This window comes from Ranitomeya variabilis, chromosome 4 (assembly GCF_051348905.1).
Source record: "Ranitomeya variabilis isolate aRanVar5 chromosome 4, aRanVar5.hap1, whole genome shotgun sequence".
Taxonomy (NCBI): domain Eukaryota; kingdom Metazoa; phylum Chordata; class Amphibia; order Anura; family Dendrobatidae; genus Ranitomeya; species Ranitomeya variabilis.
This window is the reverse complement of record NC_135235.1, coordinates 687,160,031-687,178,083: the sequence shown is the minus strand read 5'-3', so window position 1 is coordinate 687,178,083 and position 18,053 is coordinate 687,160,031. Positions and strand designations below refer to the sequence as shown.

General features: G+C 45.5%; 1 protein-coding gene across 3 annotated transcripts in view; it reads right to left on the bottom strand.

The window, feature by feature from the left end:
• Positions 1–335: 335 nt before the first annotated feature.
• Positions 336–18,053, bottom strand: part of LOC143767656 (uncharacterized) — a 71,645-nt gene continuing 53,927 nt past the window's right edge. For 2 of the 3 annotated variants that reach the window (XM_077256113.1, XM_077256115.1), the window contains exon 7: positions 336–2,014. In XM_077256113.1, the coding sequence (XP_077112228.1) occupies positions 492–2,014 (1,523 nt within the window). In that variant the 3' untranslated portion in view covers positions 336–491. The remainder of the gene's footprint in view (positions 2,015–18,053) is intronic. The other variant, XM_077256114.1, reaches the window with a different exon arrangement.

Here is an 18,053-nt window from a genome sequence, read left to right as displayed (position 1 = left end):
CTGACAAACCACATCATGGCCATTAGTTAGAAGTTGCAAATGATCTTTGGAGCAGGTAAGTTTCGGACACTGGAGTGGCTTATATACTTACGAAGCATATAGTTTGACTTCTGGGATCTGCCTATATATGGCTAACTTTCTGACAGTTTCGAATAATGTGATACATGATTTTAGTTTTTTTTGTCTAGTCTCGCTTGAATATAGGTCAATATTACATAAAGTCTCCTGATGAGACGTCTTTGGTGAGGTCGATGAAATGAGAGGCTTGGAGAGTGAGTGTATAAACGTCACCGCACCCTATATACTGAGATGTTGAGTATATGTTTTTTCTATTAGTCACTTTCTGACTAACCTTCAGGGGGTGAATTATGCATATAGTTTTACAACTGGAATTAATAACGTTTAGTTTTATCCTTTTGTCAGCAAACATGAGGAATGACAAGAGACAACCCATTTAAGAAGATTCGATTTTGGATAAAACTATTCCAACATTATGAACATAAAAAAGGCTTCTCCCCTGTGTGAGTTCTCTTATGGACAACCAAATTTGATTTCCGTGCATAACATTTTCCACATTCTGAACAGAAAAAAGGCTTCTCTCCTGTGTGAATTCTCTGGTGCTTAACACAATCTGATTTATTGTTAAAACATTTCCCACATTCTGAACAGGAAAAAGGCTTCTCTCCTGTGTGAATTCTCTGGTGTTTAACACAATCTGATTTATTGTTAAAACATTTCCCACATTCTGAACAGGAAAAAGGCTTCTCCCCTGTGTGAGTTCTCTGATGGACAACCAAATGTGCTTTCTGTGAATAACATTTTCCACAGTCTGAACAGGAAAAAGGCTTCTCCCCTGTGTGAGTTCTTTGGTGGGTAACAAAATGTGGTTTATGTGCAAAACATTTCCCACATTCTGAACATGAAAAAGGCTTCTCTCCTGTGTGGGTTCTCTGGTGCATAACAAGATCTGGTTTATTGTTAAAACATTTCCCACATTCTAAACAGGAAAAAGGCTTCTCCCCTGTGTGAGTTCTGTGGTGGGTAACAAACTGTGATTTACGTGCAAAACATTTCCCACATTCTGAACATGAAAAAGGCTTCTCTCCTGTGTGGATTCTCTGGTGCTTAACACAATCTGATTTATTGTAAAAACATTTCCCACATTCTGAACAGCAAAAAGGCTTCTCCCCTGTGTGAGATCTCTGGTGGATATCAAGAGGCAATTTGTGATTAAAACTTTTCCCACATTCTGAACAGGAAAAATGCTTCTCCCCTGTGTGAGATCTCTGGTGGATATCAAGAGCCGATTTCTGATTAAAACTTTTCCCACATTCTGAATAGGAAAAAGGTTTCTCCCCTGTGTGAGATCTCTGGTGGATATCAAGAGACGATTTCTGATTAAAACATTTCCCACATTCTGAACAGGAAAAAGGCTTCTCCCCTGTGTGAGCTCTCTGGTGGCTATCCAAAGCCGATTTCTGAATAAAACATTTCCCACATTCTGAACAGGAAAAAGGCTTCTCCCCTGTGTGAGTTCTCTGGTGGGTAACAAAATTTGATTTCTGTGCAAAATATTTTCCACATTCCGAACAGGAAAAAGGCTTCTCCCCTGTGTGAGTTCTCTGGTGTATATCAAGTGCTGATTTCTGTTTAAAACATTTCTCACATTCTGAACATGAAAAAGGTTTAGCTCCTGTGTGAATTCTCTGGTGAGTAACAAAATGTGATTTCCATGTAAAATATTTCCCACATTCTGAACATGAAAATGGCTTTTTTGCTTTAGGAGAAGTTTGTTTTTTATTGCCTCTTTTTGGACTTTGATTTTCCTTAGTAGTCGGTAATAAATCAGAAGGGACCTGCTTCATAGGATCGGATGACAGATCTTTGCTGTGAATAGCGTATGGTATATCTGGAGTAATAGCAATCATTTCAGTTGTATCTTGTAGGATCTCAAGATCATCGGATTTAAAAATTGAAGATGTCAGCTGTCCCTCTAATCTGGTACAGTCATCTGCTAAGATAAAAAACTATTTTTTAATAAAATATCCTTGAGTTTTATATTTTTGAACATTTCTACTTAAACTATCCATAAAAATGGCAAGCTATGTAAAAAAAACTTTGATTATTTATCAACACAATGACAGTCTTGCAGTGTGCTCAAACAACATTTAGGATCCCTGTATTTAGCAATACTATAGCGAGAATTTATGGTGTGTGTCTCCTGAAGCACAATTTTGGCACTATATGTTGGGTAATAAAATGGCAAATGTGTAATTTTTCACTCTCCAACATCACTACCAAGACAATGACAGTTCACAGTCTAATAGAAAACCTTGTTGGATGAACCAGTAATGCATGGTGTTCAACTGCTTGTTCATTATGCCTCCCAAATATCGAATAAAAAGAAACTAATGTTATGTAAGCGAAAAAAAAAAACAAGTCCCCACTCAGGTCTATTGTCTGTCAATGGAAAAGCAGAGGTTCCCACACTATTAGTGTCTCAAAGGCTATTGAAAAGCAACAAGGTTTCCATAAACCAATTCAGCAAAATCAGCTCTCACTTCTGAGTCTTCCAGTGTGCTCAAACAACATTTTAGTATCACTGTATTTAGCAATACTATAGTGAGTAGAACCCACTTAATTTATAGTGTGTGTCTCCTGAAGCACAATTTGGGCACTATCTGTTGGGTAATAAAATGGCAAGTGTGTAATTTTTCACTCTCCAACATCCACCGTATGTTAATTTACAAAAACTGGCTGTGGAGTCAAAATATTCACTCCTCAAAAGGATTATAACCCTCAGTGAATTAATTTATAAAATGGAATCACTTTGTGGGGATTTAGACTGTTCTGGTTTTCTGTCATTTAGTTATATTAGGGCTTCTGCATTTGATGTGTCCAATCTCATCTTCCATGTAAGGGTGCTAAAGGGTCATGAGCAAGGCAATCCTTGGGATATGGAAAGCAGAGAAGATAGTGCCAAGCTTGTTCATGGTGGACATCTTTTGAGCTGTCAAGTGACCACGAATAGTGCTCTCAATACATTGTGTCTTTAAACTATTCCAGCAAGATCTGTATTCAAATAGCTAAGTGGCGCTCCTTCCCTTCTGAACACTGCCATGTGGCCAGACAGTAGTGTACAACTGTATATAGGGTATTGTGCAAAGCTAGAAAATAATTTGAAAGATCCATTTGTTTTCTAATATTCTTTGTGAAGAATTCCAAACTTACCACCACATAAAGTGACACAGATATGAAAAATGGGGCCTGATTAGGAACTACTGAAATGATCAAGCTCAACAGTCTTCATCAGTAATAAATGAGTAACTAGTGGTGAAACCTTTTCATTCAGTAACGGCAGGTAGTGGCTGTTCCCCAGATAGGCAGCTGGAAACTTCATTATTTCTTTTGTGTCGAGCACTAGTGGATTATCTCTTAATAGTGGTGAAACCTCTGGTGTAATTAGCATATGGGTCTCGGAGACTTCACAATATAAACTATCGTAAGTTCCAATATTTTCGGTCAGATGAGTTTCTACAAAAAATATTAGGTATTTAAAGAGAACTGTTTATAAGGCCGGTTGCACGCGTCCTGATATTTCCGGTATCGGAAAAAACGGTACCAGAGATGTCCACGTGTGTAATACTTGTGGCACACGTGTGGAAACCGTGTGCCGCTCGTGTGCAGCATCAGTACCACATGGACGGCTGGCAGGGAATAAGCGCTACAGTAAGCACTGTTCTCCGGCGGCGGGTGCTGAAGATGCTCTCATCAGTCTCCACCTGCTGGGAGGAGAATTATGAGAGTTATATTAAAGTCAGAATGATGACAGCAGGTGGGGGCTTTTGGGACTATTACTCCCATCAACCTATACCTGCTGCTAAGAACAGTCACAGCAGGAGCGGATGATGGGGGTATTTCTTACCCGCCGCCTGCTCTATAACTAAATAAATTGGTGAAAAACCCGGCGTGGGTTCCCCTGTATTTTCTTTAACCAGTCTGGCAAAACTCACAACTGGAGGCTGCAACCCTCAGTTTTCAGCTTCAGCAAAGGCTGGTTGTCAAGAATAGAGGGTTCCCCACACTGTTTTTTTTTAAATTATTTAAATAAATAATTTAAAACAATTATATGGGGGTCCCACCATTTTTGACAACCAGCCTTGCTAAATAGCTGACAGCTGGTTGCTGGTATTCTCAGGCTGGTAAGGGGCCATGGATATTGACAACCCAGCCTAAAAATAGCAGCCCGCAGCTGCCCCAAAAAGGCATATCTATTAGATGCACCAATTCTGGTGCTTTGCCTGGCTCTATCCACTTGCCCTGTAGCGGTGGAAAGTGGAGTTCATATTGGTGGGGTTGATATCACCCTTGTATTTCCAGGTGACATCATGCCCACGGCTTAGTAATGGAAAGGTGTCTATAAGACACCTCTCCATTACTAATCCTATAGCTATTTGGTAAATAAAGACACAGCCAGAATAAAGTCTTTCATTAGAATTAAAACAAAACACAGTTCTCGTTTTTATTTAAAAATAACAAACACAGAATTCTCATGGTGATCTGCTGTGAAGTCACTTAGCTTGAACTGTGGCGACCTCATCACTGAATATTTCCCATGGTCCTGAGGTCACTGCAGTTCAGCCAGGCTGGAAGCCTCGATGATGTCACTGCTGGTTAATGATGCTGCACTCGCAGCAGCTCATTCACCAGTGGTTCTCAGCCTGGACGGTCACAATTTTCACCATCCAGGTTACCAATTAATTATCCCCCAGTCATGGATTACGGCATGGGACAGAATGACAGACAGGTATGGTATATTGTTGTTTTTTATTTTATTTTTATTACAGGAGAACGAGGGCATCGGTGGAAATAAGCGTTAGGTGAGTATAACTGTGTTTGTTATTCTTAAATAAAAATGGAAAACTGTGTTTTGTTTTATTTCGAATAAAAGACTTTATCCTGGCTGTGTCTTTATTTACCATGTAACTATGGTGTTAGTAATGGATAGACACCTATCCATTACTAAGCCATGGGCTTGATGTCACCTGACAATACAAAGGTGACATCAACCCCAAAAAATACAAACCCCTCCTGCCCCCACTACAGGCAAGTGGAAAGAGCCAGGCAAAGTGCCAGAATTGGCGCATCTAATAGATGTGCCTTTTCTGGGTAGCTGCGGGCTGGTAAATGTTTAATCTGTATTTGTAGTTTTCAGTTAATGAGATTCTCGTGCTTCAGGGTGGTAATGTTGCTGTGGCTTGGGCTGTGGCCGGGGCTTTATGTAGTGCTCTGCGTATATATTCATCTGTATTGGCTTATGACAGGTCACTGATCCTTCAGTGACCTGCCACCTATTTTACATAAAAAATTACATCCAGCAAATTGTCACCGACGATGGCGGCGCCTGCGCAGTAGCATCTGTAAGTAAGAGATAGACACTACTGCACAGGTGCCGCCAGTGTCATTTGTAAAAAACTTTTTCCTCACAATAGCCACAATATTATATACATTATCAACATAATATTAACACTATTATATGCATTATGTAAAATAGGGGGTAGGTCCTGTCATAAGCCAATACAGATGAATATGTACGCAGAGCAACACCTAAAGCACCGCCCACAGCCCCACTCACAGCCCTGTCCCAGAGCACGAGAATCTCATTAAAGGGCCACTGTCACCCCCCTCCAGCCGTTATAAACTAAAAGAGCCACCTTGTGCAGCAGTAATGCTGCATTCTAACAAGGTGGCTCTTTTAGTTTTAGGTTCAAGTATACCCCAAATAAAGTGTTTTTATAATTAGCCACAATTCCTGTCTCTAGCCAGGGAGGCGGGTCCTCACTCCCCAGCTTGACCAGCTCCTCTGCCGTCACTCCAATCTTCCTGCACTTTCGGCGCCGCCCCCTCAGCGCTGTTATCGTTTCAAAACCGGCGCCTGCGCTGTGTACTGGTGTCCTGCGCAGACGCAGTAAGCTCTGTCCATCTGACGTCCCAGCCAGGCTTGCACACTGCGCCTGCGCGGGCATTGTGGCCACCCACCTTTGGAATCCCAGCCCCACACTATGTGTTATGCATTATGCACAGTGCGGGGTGGGGATTCCAAAGGTGGGTGGCCACAATGCCCGCGCAGGCGCAGTGTGCAAGCCTGGCTGGGACATCAGACGGCCAGAGCTTACTGCGTCTGCGCAGGACACCAGTACACAGCGCAGGCGCCGGTTTTGGAAACGATAACAGCGCTGAGGGGGCGGCGCCGAAAGCGCAGGAAGATGTGAATGACGGCAGAGGAGCTGGCCAAGCTGGGGAGTGAGGACCCGCCTACCTGGCTAGAGACAGGAATTGTGGCTAAGTATAAAAACGCTTTATTTGGGGTATACTTGAACCTAAAACTAAAAGAGCCACCTTGTTAGAATGCAGCATTACTGCTGCACAAGTTGGCTCTTTTAGTTTATAACGGCTGGAGGGGGGTGACAGTGGCCCTTTAACTGAAAACTACAAATCACGATTAAACAACAACCGCAAGACTGATTTTGTCAACCAAGGTATCATTTTAAGCACTATAATGGCACTGACCTGACTGTGTAAGTTACTGTGCACAACCCTGCTGACAGGTTCCCTTTAAATTTAGATCTTAAGCATTTGGAAGAGGCGATGGAGAGCTTTTTTTTTTTTTTCCAGGCTAACAGGGAGTTACAGACTCACATTAGTCAGGAAGGCCGATCCCACCACAATCAAACTATCATACAGAATGAACAGGTAAAAAAAGACAGAATAAAAAAAATGTTACATTCCCAACAACAACGTATGTAAGAGGGGAGAACACTAAACCGGAGTTGCACTCATTTATGGTGGACCATTGGCGCTACTATGAGTCCTGACCAAAAGCATAGAGAATGTATTAGCACCGGCCATTTCAGGAGAGATTGTGTAGAAATCTGAAATCCTTAGGATGGAAAACATAATGGAATTCATGACGTTTAAATAAATCTATGAAACCAGGGCTTGAACCATGCCAACACATCTCCTGCAGGCGTGAATACATGTTTTTTACAGCCATCAGCCATCCACAGCTTAGGGATATATCATGTGTGATGCAGTGACCCATGCTGCAGCTAGGGGGCGCTGTGTGGGCCCCTCAGGATACACATGGAGGCGTAACTGGGTTTGTGAAACAGTGTTCGGTTTAATTGTAAATGGCCAGTATGTGTCGCAGAGGGAGTCTGCGCTGTTAGCCAGTATTGTTGTTCTGGGACTTGTAGTTCCATAAGAGTTGTGTTTGTGTAGCTTTAAAGGGAGGATTACAGGGTTAGAGGGAGAGCTGGGCAGGTCTGACTAACCACACACACATCCCACCTATAGGAGTGGTTACAGGTAAATAATGTGACCATGGTTTGGGTCACATGTGTCTGGGGGAGAGAGAGTATATGGACCTGAATGGGCTGTGTGTTCTGAGATCCTGGATGGCCTGAGTGTTGGGAGATCCTGAGAGTAGGATCGGATCCCTGAAGAGCAGATAGTGAGGCCATGGATCTGAAGGCCTGTGTTGGAAGATCCTGGGAGTAGGACTTCCTGAATAGCACGTGGAGAGGCCGCATGTGCAGAGTCTGTGATGGCACTGCGTTGGGAAGCTACTGCTGCTTCTGAGGGTCTGGACTGTCGTGAGTACAATGGTCACAAGGACGGTGATCACAGTTAGACAGTTTCCCCAGGAGAGAGGACTGACAGGAGGTCAGCGTGTGGAGCAGGAGCTCCAGGAAGGTAACCCAGAGTTGGGGGACTGTGTGTTCTGACGAGGATCAGTTAATGAACTGTTCGGTCACCCATGGTAATTGGACGGAGTAAGGTCCAGCATGTTTAGTGAGCGCAACTTAATGTCATGTTTCAGTACAGCATGTAATGGAATGTTCGCGGTACGGTTTATGACTGCATAATAAACTGCATACACTGTTTAAGAGGAAAGTGTTCCTGTGTGCCTTAAATTTCGCAGCCAAGTGAGTGTCCCCCAATACATTCAGTAAGCGCTATCTTACATATGGTGCTAGACTGCGATCAACGGTCCAGGTGTGCTGTTTCATGTATGTTCTTCAGTTTCTATGTATGTTGTTATATTTTACTCTGCTGCCACCCAATGGCCTTTTTCCGTATGGCAGCTTCTTATTAATTATTCTTTTGGGCATGTCTTCCACTTCCGGTTCAGGGGTCAAGTCTTCTCTTCCTCTGGCAGCCATTTCAGTTTCAGTTACTTGCTGTTGTGAGAGGACACACTTCAACTAGGCTAAAGGTACCTTCACACTGAGCAACTTTACAACGAGAACGACAGTGATCCATGACGTTGCAGTGATGTTGCAGCGTCCTGGATAGCGATCTCGTTGTGTTTGACACGCAGCAGCGATCTGGATCCCGCTGTGATATCACTGGTCGGAGCTAGAAGTCCAGACCTTTATTTCGTCGCTGATGACCCGCTGTCATCGCTGGATCAGCTTGTGTGACGCCGATCCAGCGATGTGTTCACTTGTAACCAGGGTAAATATCGGGTTACTAAGTGCAGGGCCGCGCTTAGTAACCCGATATTTACCCTGGTTACCATTGTAAAAGTAAAAAAAAAAACAGTACATACTCACCTTCTGATGTCAGTCATGTCCCCCGGCGTCCACGTGCTGCTGCAGAGACCTTTCCCTGCACTGACTGTCAGCGCCAGCCGTAAAGCAGAGCACAGCGGTGACGTCACCGCTGTTACTGCCGGCGCCACTGACACATTCAGTGCAGGGAAAGGTCTCTGCAGCAGCACGTGGACGCCGGGTACGTGACAGACATCAGAAGGTGAGTATGTAGTGTTTTTTTTTTACTTTTACAATGGTAACCAGGGTAAATATCGGGTTACTAAGCGCGGCCTTGCACTTAGTAACCCGATGTTTACCCTGGTTACCCAGGTGCTGCAGGGGGACTTCGGCATCGTTGAAGACAGTTTCAACGATGCCGAAGTCTTTCCCCTGATCGTTGGTCGCTGGAGAGCTGTCTGTGTGACTCGTCATCAGGATACCGGGGTCCGCTTCATCACAGATTTTAACGATCAGTGGGACCGAGTAAGAAGTGTCCTAACATCCCATTGGGACATCCTCACCACTGACCTCCACTCTAGTTACTCCCCGTCTTGCCTTGATAGCCAAAAGGGCTCCAAATCTTGGTGACATTTTGACCAAGTGTCATTTCTCTCACCCTATTACTAATCTAAATCGGAGCATACGTTTGAGGGGATCATTCCCCTGTGGGGGCTGTAGTGTCTGTCAACATGTCCCTGTTACAAGAGATCAATTTATTAATCTTTTGGACTCAAAACCACACCGACTGACCTCGTACATGAATTGTAAAACGGCTAACATAATCTATGCCATCGTCTGCCCTTGCAATAAGGTGTATGTAGGCCAAACATCCCAGGAGTTTAGAAAGAGGGCACAAAAGCATCTGTCGACAATTCATCTGGCAGCGTCTGACACTAGAAAGGGCAGGCTGGTTTCCCCGGTTGCATCCCACTTTCTAACGGTGCATGGTGGCTCCTCGTCTCACATCTCATTTTTTGGTTTACAGAAGGTCTTCACCAGCATCAGAGGCGGCAACCTCAAGAAACTTCTGCTCCAAATCGAGTCCCGGTGGATCTTCAATCTGCGAAGTCTTTCCCCCACGGGGCTGAATGAGGAATTACTCTTCACTAGCTTCCTGGGATGATCTTTTGGGTTGGACAATCCTGCTTCTTGACATCAATTGAGGACGAGGAGGCACTTCAAGTTCCTGTTGGACTCTTTGTGATAATTCTGCCCCCGTGTGAAGGAATTTTTGTCCCCTTGCCCTATGGACACTATATTCCTTGTGGGTCTCACCCCTGCCCACTGGTTCGGACATTTTCTATACTTGATGTTACGGGGTTTCTACATATTTTTATTGGCCTCGCTTGTTAAAATTACACTTCTGTTGTTCAGGTACACAGTAACATCATTTTTTTGCCTTAGGACCTGTATCTTGGCCACATTTGGCTTCTACATGTGGCTTTGGTCAGCACATTGTGATATGCGCTGTTTATTTCTATAATCAATAAATATGTACAATGTTTTTTCTTTTGATACTGCTTGCCATATTATCCATGCCTTATCAGCATTGCGCTTCGGTTCTATACTTTTGCACTTGTAGATCATTACTCTACTCCTTAGGCTAACTGTACATATGCGCCTGGTTCATGGGCTGCTGTTTGCTCACTACTTACGCTGGGGGTGACAGCGCTTTTATAAGCACCTGCATTGTATTGACTTGTTACTACAGGTCATTTGGGCGCTTGTGCCCTGCTTTTTGGCTCAACCGGCTCTCCGTACAACACATCAGCTTTATTATGAGCGATGTGTTGTGCGCCTGTACTTCCCTGCTGGCCAGCAACAAGCGGTGTGCGCACTTTCACTTTCATTTCTCCGTCGCCTCTTCTGACCGGCGCTTGTGCACGTCCTCGTTCCTCCCCCTTTTCGATCAAGGTATGCTCCTGGGTACTCTTCATCCACCTGTCAATAATTAACGCTACTCTTGACCGCTACTTAAGCCCTCTCCACCTACTCGCCATTACTTCCCCTGACGAAGCTGCGCTTAGCAGCGATACGCGTGGGGCTCCCCCCACACCTCTTGGATCCCGGGATCACCCTTCCTTACTTTTGTTTTCTGACAACCGACGGTCCACTCTACAGACTGGACTATCTGGTTAGGTGACTTACTCTTTAGCCTTGTGCTCTCCCCAGTATTATGGTACATCTCCTTATCAATATGACCACCGTCTCATAGTCAGTGTCACAATGTCTTTTCATTAGGTTATTTCTTTACCCTTTATTGCCTTACTTTCGTTTGCATCATACCTTATTGGTTTTGTTGTGCCTTCTGACTTATTGGGGTCTCTTTATAGGTTGGTCTGGAGACGCCCAGACTCTTTGTATTCTTGTGCCTTATGTATAAGATCCTTTGAGTCCTCAATCCCATGAGCTATATCATAATATGCTTACATAGAGCTTTAGGCTACATAGCGTTACATCATTATTATTGTCGTGTTACATATGACTTATTATTCTTCTGTGTTACAATATTGTGCGCATATCTGTACCGTTTATTATTTAATACTTATCCTGGGATCAGGGGTGTGGTTGCTAGATTTTAATATGGTTTTATTGTCATGTTTTGGTTTCTGTTTTCAATAAACTTTTGTACTTTTTGATCATTTTGGTCCATACCCTTCGGGTGTGCATTCTTTTTACGTGGCTACGTTTTTCTCCTTCTTACCATATCAGCTCCCCAGCGACCACACAACGACTTACCAACGATCACGGCCAGGTCGTATCGCTGGTCGTGATCGTTGGTAAGTCGTTTAGTGTGACGCGGTACCCTTAGGAAGGCATCAGTCTTTCGACCTCTTGTTGCTCACACTTGCAGTCATACTTGGTGCTAGATCTTACTGTACCTGGTCTACACCTGCATTTCTGGAAAAAGTACTGTATTACCAGTTATCGGCTGTATGTCCGGATTTACAAATAAACAAGTCTGGATTGCACAATCCCTGGAGTGCATCATATCTCCGGACGCTGAGCAGCATTGGTCCTGTCTGCCTCACGTGGAGGAAAATACTGAAGTTACGATTATCTCTCTCACAAGCTTATTAATCAACCACACCTCCATTCGCCTCATGTGGGGACAGAACAGTCGATAGACTGCCTTGAAGCCCGGCCAGAATCATTCTTATATCCCTATCCATGTGCCCACGCTCCGCCTGCTCACATACTGCAGCCCTGCTCTGCTACGAAATCTCCTGCAGCGTCAACTCAGACCGCATTGTGCATAAAGGCTCTCTGTATATTATACCACATCGCTGCAGATTGTCGGACCGCAGAACCCCACAATTCTCCAAAAACACCTTGGGAATCTTATCAGGGGGTCGCAACTAAGCTGCACCGTGATTTCCAGCCCCCAATTCAAAAATTACGTTTCTTAAAGGGACAGCACACCTTAAATCAAAATGGCCAAAAAGGACCTTACGCAGTTCCCTGATGCTGAAACAGAGCAAATACAACCCGATACTGTCCATTATGAAGACAGGGAAGCAGAGCCGACTTCCTCAGCAGACCAAGATGCACGACCAGTACGCTCCATCAAGCCAACATTAAAGGTCCTCGAGAATTACCATTCCACAAGGGATGAGTTCAATGACAACCTGGACGACCTATGGGAACGAGTTGCCTCCCTCATGTCAAGCATCCAGCGCCACAAAGATGATGCAGCGAGTTTACAGGACACTATAACACAGCTAGACACAGCCCACGGAAGATACAAGAGACTGTCCGCAAAGTATTTTGCCTTCCTAAAAGATTATAAAATCGACGAAGCCCTATCAGAGTTAAGCAAGGCAGATTCCACAGACAGAGGAAGGGACGCCGCCGTGCAAGACACCAAAGGTAAAGCGGAGCTTCTTATCGCCCATCTGCAACAAACTAGATCACACAGGTCAGCCTCATCTAAAAACTCTGTTCAGTCATACAAATCATCCTGCTTAAGAACTTCAGCCCTCAGCGACAGAATTCTAGAGGCCCGCTTAAATGCAGAGCGGTCCAAACTAAGACGTTCCTACACAGAAAAGAAAGCTGAGGTAGAAGTCAAGGAAGTTGAGGCAGAAGCAGAAGTGAAGAAAGCGGAAGCAAAGGCTCGAGCAAGGATTCTTCAAGCAGAAGCAGAGGCTCGAGCAAGGATTCTTCAAGCAGAAGCAGAGGCTCGAACAAAGATTCTTCAAACAGAAATGGAGGAAGAAATCGCGCTAGCTAAAGTGAAAATACTCGAGCAAGCATTGATGCAAAACCTCGACCCGATTTGCCTGCCACCACAGGAAGAAGACGACCCAGCTGTTCGTACTAGCGACTACGTGCAGAAACAGATACCTGCAGCACACACCTTCTCCAGTGACGTTCAACCCAACATTGCGGAAATGTCCAAGTCAGCCCAACCTATGGTGCCGGTATCGCCCACAGCCCCTACAGAGACCCAAGACCAATGCCATGATGCACCCCCTCAGGAGCAGTCATCACCGCAAGACGACCGCAAGGCGCACTCCAGCCTGCCTCCACAGTTCAAGCAGCAGTCATCGGAATCTCCAGAGGTCAAACCACAGCTCAACCCTGCAGCGACATCATTCTACCCAGGAACAATTCACCCTTCCACGCCACACAGCTTACACGCCCGAGGGGCACCACAAGCTAATACGGTAACAAGGAGTGAAGGATCGGACCGAGTTTGCCAGGTTCATGGTGAGCAGAGAGCTAATCAGCACTAGACTCTCAAAATTCAACGAGAACTACAGAGCCTGGAAAGCAACCTTCAAGGCTGCCATTGCTGATCTCAACCTATCCGCGGAGCAGGAGCTCGACCTCATGGTAAAATGGTTGGGTCCCGAATCCACAAATCGTATTAAGAGTCTTAGGACCGTCTATGTGGGGCAAGCTGAAGCAGGTCTTGCAGCTGCCTGGCAGAGACTCGAAAGAACCTACGGTAGCGCTGAAGCCATAGAAAAGTCCCTATTCAAGAGACTGCAGAATGTTCCAAGGATCAACCTTAAGGAAGCCCACAAGCTTCTGGACTTAAGTGATCTGCTAATGGAGCTGGAGCTTGCTAAAAGAGATCATCGTCTGACTGGACTGTGCTACCTGGACACTGCCCATGGGTTGAACCCAATCGTCTCAAAGCTGCTACATAGTCTGCAAGAGAAGTGGGCAGTGTGCATCTCCAGGTATAAAAGGTCACATGACGTCACCTTTCCTCCGTTCATTCAGTTCTGCAAGTTCATTGACTTACAAGCCCAAATGAGGAACGACCCTAGCCTTGACTTCCTGGAATCTAACACTGCAGCTCCAGCAACACCTTCATCAAGGTATGAAAGCACCGCACATAGATGCAAGGACTCGAGGAACAGTGTAAGCGTCAGAAAGCCTAACCTGCCATCACCTGCAGTACCTGCCGATAAGCAGTACACTATTCCGTCGAGGGATAAGTCTTTCAATCGTGAGTGTCCCATTCACAAAAGACCACACTCACTGAACAAATGTACAGGCTTCAGGTCGAAAACCATGCAGGAGCGCAAGAAAATCCTCAGCGAACTTGGGGTATGTTTCAAGTGCTGCGCTTCATCAGAACACATGACCAAGGACTGTAAATCTGCCATTAAGTGTGAAGAGTGTCACAGCGACAGACACCCATCAGCCTTGCACCCAGCCTCAGCCACCAGCGATCCAGCAGTCACAGTTACCTCTAGTCCCGCTACAAGCCATGGCGGGGAGCCACAGAATCATGCCAAGTCCACCACAGCTGTTTCCTGCTCATGCTCAAAGGTATGTGGGGAGAATCAAAGTGCTAAATGCTGTGCCAGGATATGCCTAATCAGAGTTTATCCAGAAGGGCAACCAGAGAAGGCAGTTAAAATGTATGCCATCATTGACGATCAGAGCAATCGATCCCTAGCTGGACCTAACTTCTTTGAAGCCTTTAGAATCAAGGGACCAGCAATGCCCTACACCAGTGTTCCCCAACTCCGGTCCTCAAGAGCCACCAACAGGTCATGTTTTGAGGATTTCCTTAGTATTGCACAGGTCATTGAATGCTTGCCTGTCCAGGTGATGCAATTATCACCTGTGCAATACTGAGGAAATCCTGAAAACATGACCTGCTGGTGGCTCTTGAGGACCGGACTTGGGAAACACTGCCCTACACTCTGAATACTTGCTCGGGGCGCATAGAGACTAGCGGCAGAGGAGCACAAGGTTTCATTGCTTCTCCTGTCAATGGAGACGTAGAGATACCCCTACCTACGCTAATCGAATGCGATCAAATACCAGACCAAAGGGATGAGATCCCTACCCCGGAAGCTGCTTTCCACCAACCACACTTAAAGACACTTAGCCAGCGTTATCCCACCTTTGGACACAGATGCTGAAATCCTACTTCTGCTCGGCAGAGATAATTTAAGGATACATAAAGTCCGCCAACAGTGTAATGGTCCTGACTATGCCCCCTACGCCCAGAGACTTGACTTGGGGTGGGTAGTCATAGGAAATGTATGCTTGGACCGAACAGGAGTCCATTCCTTTAAGACTTACGTACGCCGGGATGGGTGCACTACTTTCTGCAAACCATGTCCTCAACACTATGAGGTGAAGGAAAAGCCTCCAGATCCTGTAGAGCTGCCTGATGTTATCTCTTCTCCCTATGCAGACAACCTGGGAAGATTGGTGTTTCATACCACTAAGGATGACAACAAAGTAGCCCCATCTATGGAAGACAAGGAATTTGTCAGGATAATGGACAATGAGTTCCTTAAGGACGAGACTAATCACTGGGTTTTTCCCCTACCCTTCCGAGCTACCAGGGTAAGGCTCCCAAACAATCGTGAACAAGCCTTGTCCAGATTCAACTCTCTCCAGCACATACTAAGCAATAAAACAGAGATGAAAGAAAACATTGTCACCTTTATGGGCAAAATATTCCATAACAACCATGCGGAGCCTGTGTCTCCCTTAAAGGAAAATGAGGAGTGCTGGTACCTACCCTCATTTGGAGTATATCACCCTAAGAAACCTAAACAAATTAGAGTTGTCTTTGATTCAAGCGCCAAACATCGAGGTGTATCTCTCAATCATGTCCTCCTCACAGGTCCCAATCTGACACACAACCTATTAGGAGTGTTGATGAGGTTCAGGAAAGAGCCCATTGCCATCACCGCCGACATTGAACAGATGTTCCACTGTTTCATAGTCAGAGAGGACCACAGGAATTACCTCAGGTTCCTGTGGTACAAGGACAACGACCCCAGCAAAGAGATGGTGGAGTATCGCATGCAGGTGCACGTATTCGGGAACAGCCCTTCACCCACAGTGGCAACCTATGGCCTGCGGAGAACCACACTAGAAGGAGAGTCCGAGTATGGAACAGACACCAGAGACTTTGTAGAGAAAGACTTCTACGTAGACAATGGACTAAAATCTCTGCCCACAGAAGAAGCGGCAATCGACCTACTTAAAAGGACACAACATATGCTGTACCGAGCTAAGCTTAGAATGCACAAAATTGCTTCAAACAGCCTGGCTGTCATGAGAGCCTTTGAGTCAAGTGACCACGCACCTGGATTCAAGGACATAGACCTAGGACCAGACCGTCCGCCTGTGCAGAGAAGCTTAGGCCTGAGGTGGAACCTGTCAGCCGACACCTTCGGTTTCCAAATCGGCTGTGCAGACAAACCATTCACTAAACGTGGTGTCCTGTCAGTGGTAAATAGCCTATATGACCCACTGGGATTCGTAGCACCAATTACCATACAAGGTAAATCCCTTTTGAGACAGCTTTCCGAAACCGTCAAGGACTGGGGTGCCCCACTACCTCCTGATAAGGAACCAAAATGGGAAACCTGGAAGCAGTCTTTGTGTGCCTTGGATAAAATCCATATACCGAGATGCTACGCTGGAATCTCACTTGCTGCTAGCACTAGGACAGAACTCCATGTGTTCTCGGATGCATCCACGGAGGCCATTGCAGCTGTTGCCTACCTGAAGGTGATGGGATCCGACAATCAAGATCATGTTGGTTTCGTTTTCAGCAAGGCTAAGTTGGCTCCCAAGCCTGACCACACTATTCCCAGGCTTGAACTCTGTGGGACCGTGCTTGCAGTAGAACTTGCAGACTTTATTCAGCATGAGCTGGACACTCACATAGATGACATACAATACTACAGTGACAGTAACGTTTTCTTAGGTTACATCTACAACCAAACAAGGCGCTTCTACATGTACGTCAGTAACCGCATTGAGAGAATAAGAAGGTCTTCCAAAACTGAACAGTGGCACTATATCCCATCTGAACTTAATCCAGCCGACCATGCCACTAGACCTATGTCTATAAATTCTTTTGCTAACTCTTCTTGGCTTTCAGGGCCAAAGTTTCTGCTGGAACAGAAGGGAAGCGAATGTTTCCAGGAAGTCTTCAGCATCCAGGATCCGGATGACGATCCAGAAGTCCGCCCGAGGTCAGTGCTCTGGCCACGAACGCTAAACCAACCTCCACCTTCAGGTGCCAGTGCTTCGAACACTTCTCCAATTGGATGAAACTCGTCAAGACTATCGCAAGGCTAGTCAACATTGTGAGATCTTATCACAATTCACATGAAGACAAAGACTGTCATGGTTGGCACGTCTGCCAAAAAACACTCTGCTGAGGACATTTCTAACTGCGAGTCCCTTATAATACTTTATGTCCAGCAGAGTGTATTCAGTACTGAATGGGAATGCTTATACCACAAACAGCAGATCCCTCTGAAAAGCCCCACTGCCCATTTGAATCCACTAATGGACAGCTTCGGTTTGCTGAGAGTCGGTGGTCGATTAAATCGAGTCAAGCTAGAGTATTCAGAGCAACATCATTGCATCATTCCCAGTAGACATCACATCACCGATCTACTGATTCGGCACTTTCATGAAAAAACTGAACACCAAGGCAGGCAGGTCACAGAGGGCAAGATACGGTCTGCGGGACTTTGGATCATAGGCATGAAAAGAAGTGTAGCGGGATCAATACATCGCTGTGTGCAATGTCACAAAACTAGAGGAAAACAGGTGCATCAACAAATGGCCGACCTACCCTTCGACAGACTGAGTGCTGAACCGCCTTTCACCTACGTCGGCCTAGACGTCTTTGGGCCATGGATGGTATCTGCACGCAGGACTCGTGGAGGTCATGCCAACAGCAAACGTTGGGCCATACTATTCACTTGCATGAGTATCCGTGCCGTTCACATAGAAGTGATAGAATCTATGGACACATCCAGCCTGATTAACGCTTTTCGACGGTTTCTAGCGATCAGAGGACCAGTGAAACAGTTACGGTCCGACCGCGGAAGCAACTTCATCGGTGCATGTCGAGAGCTGGATATTGACATCAAGCCAATTCAGGATCAACTGGCAGAGAGAGGTTGCACCTGGATCTTCAATCCTCCGCATAGTTCTCACATG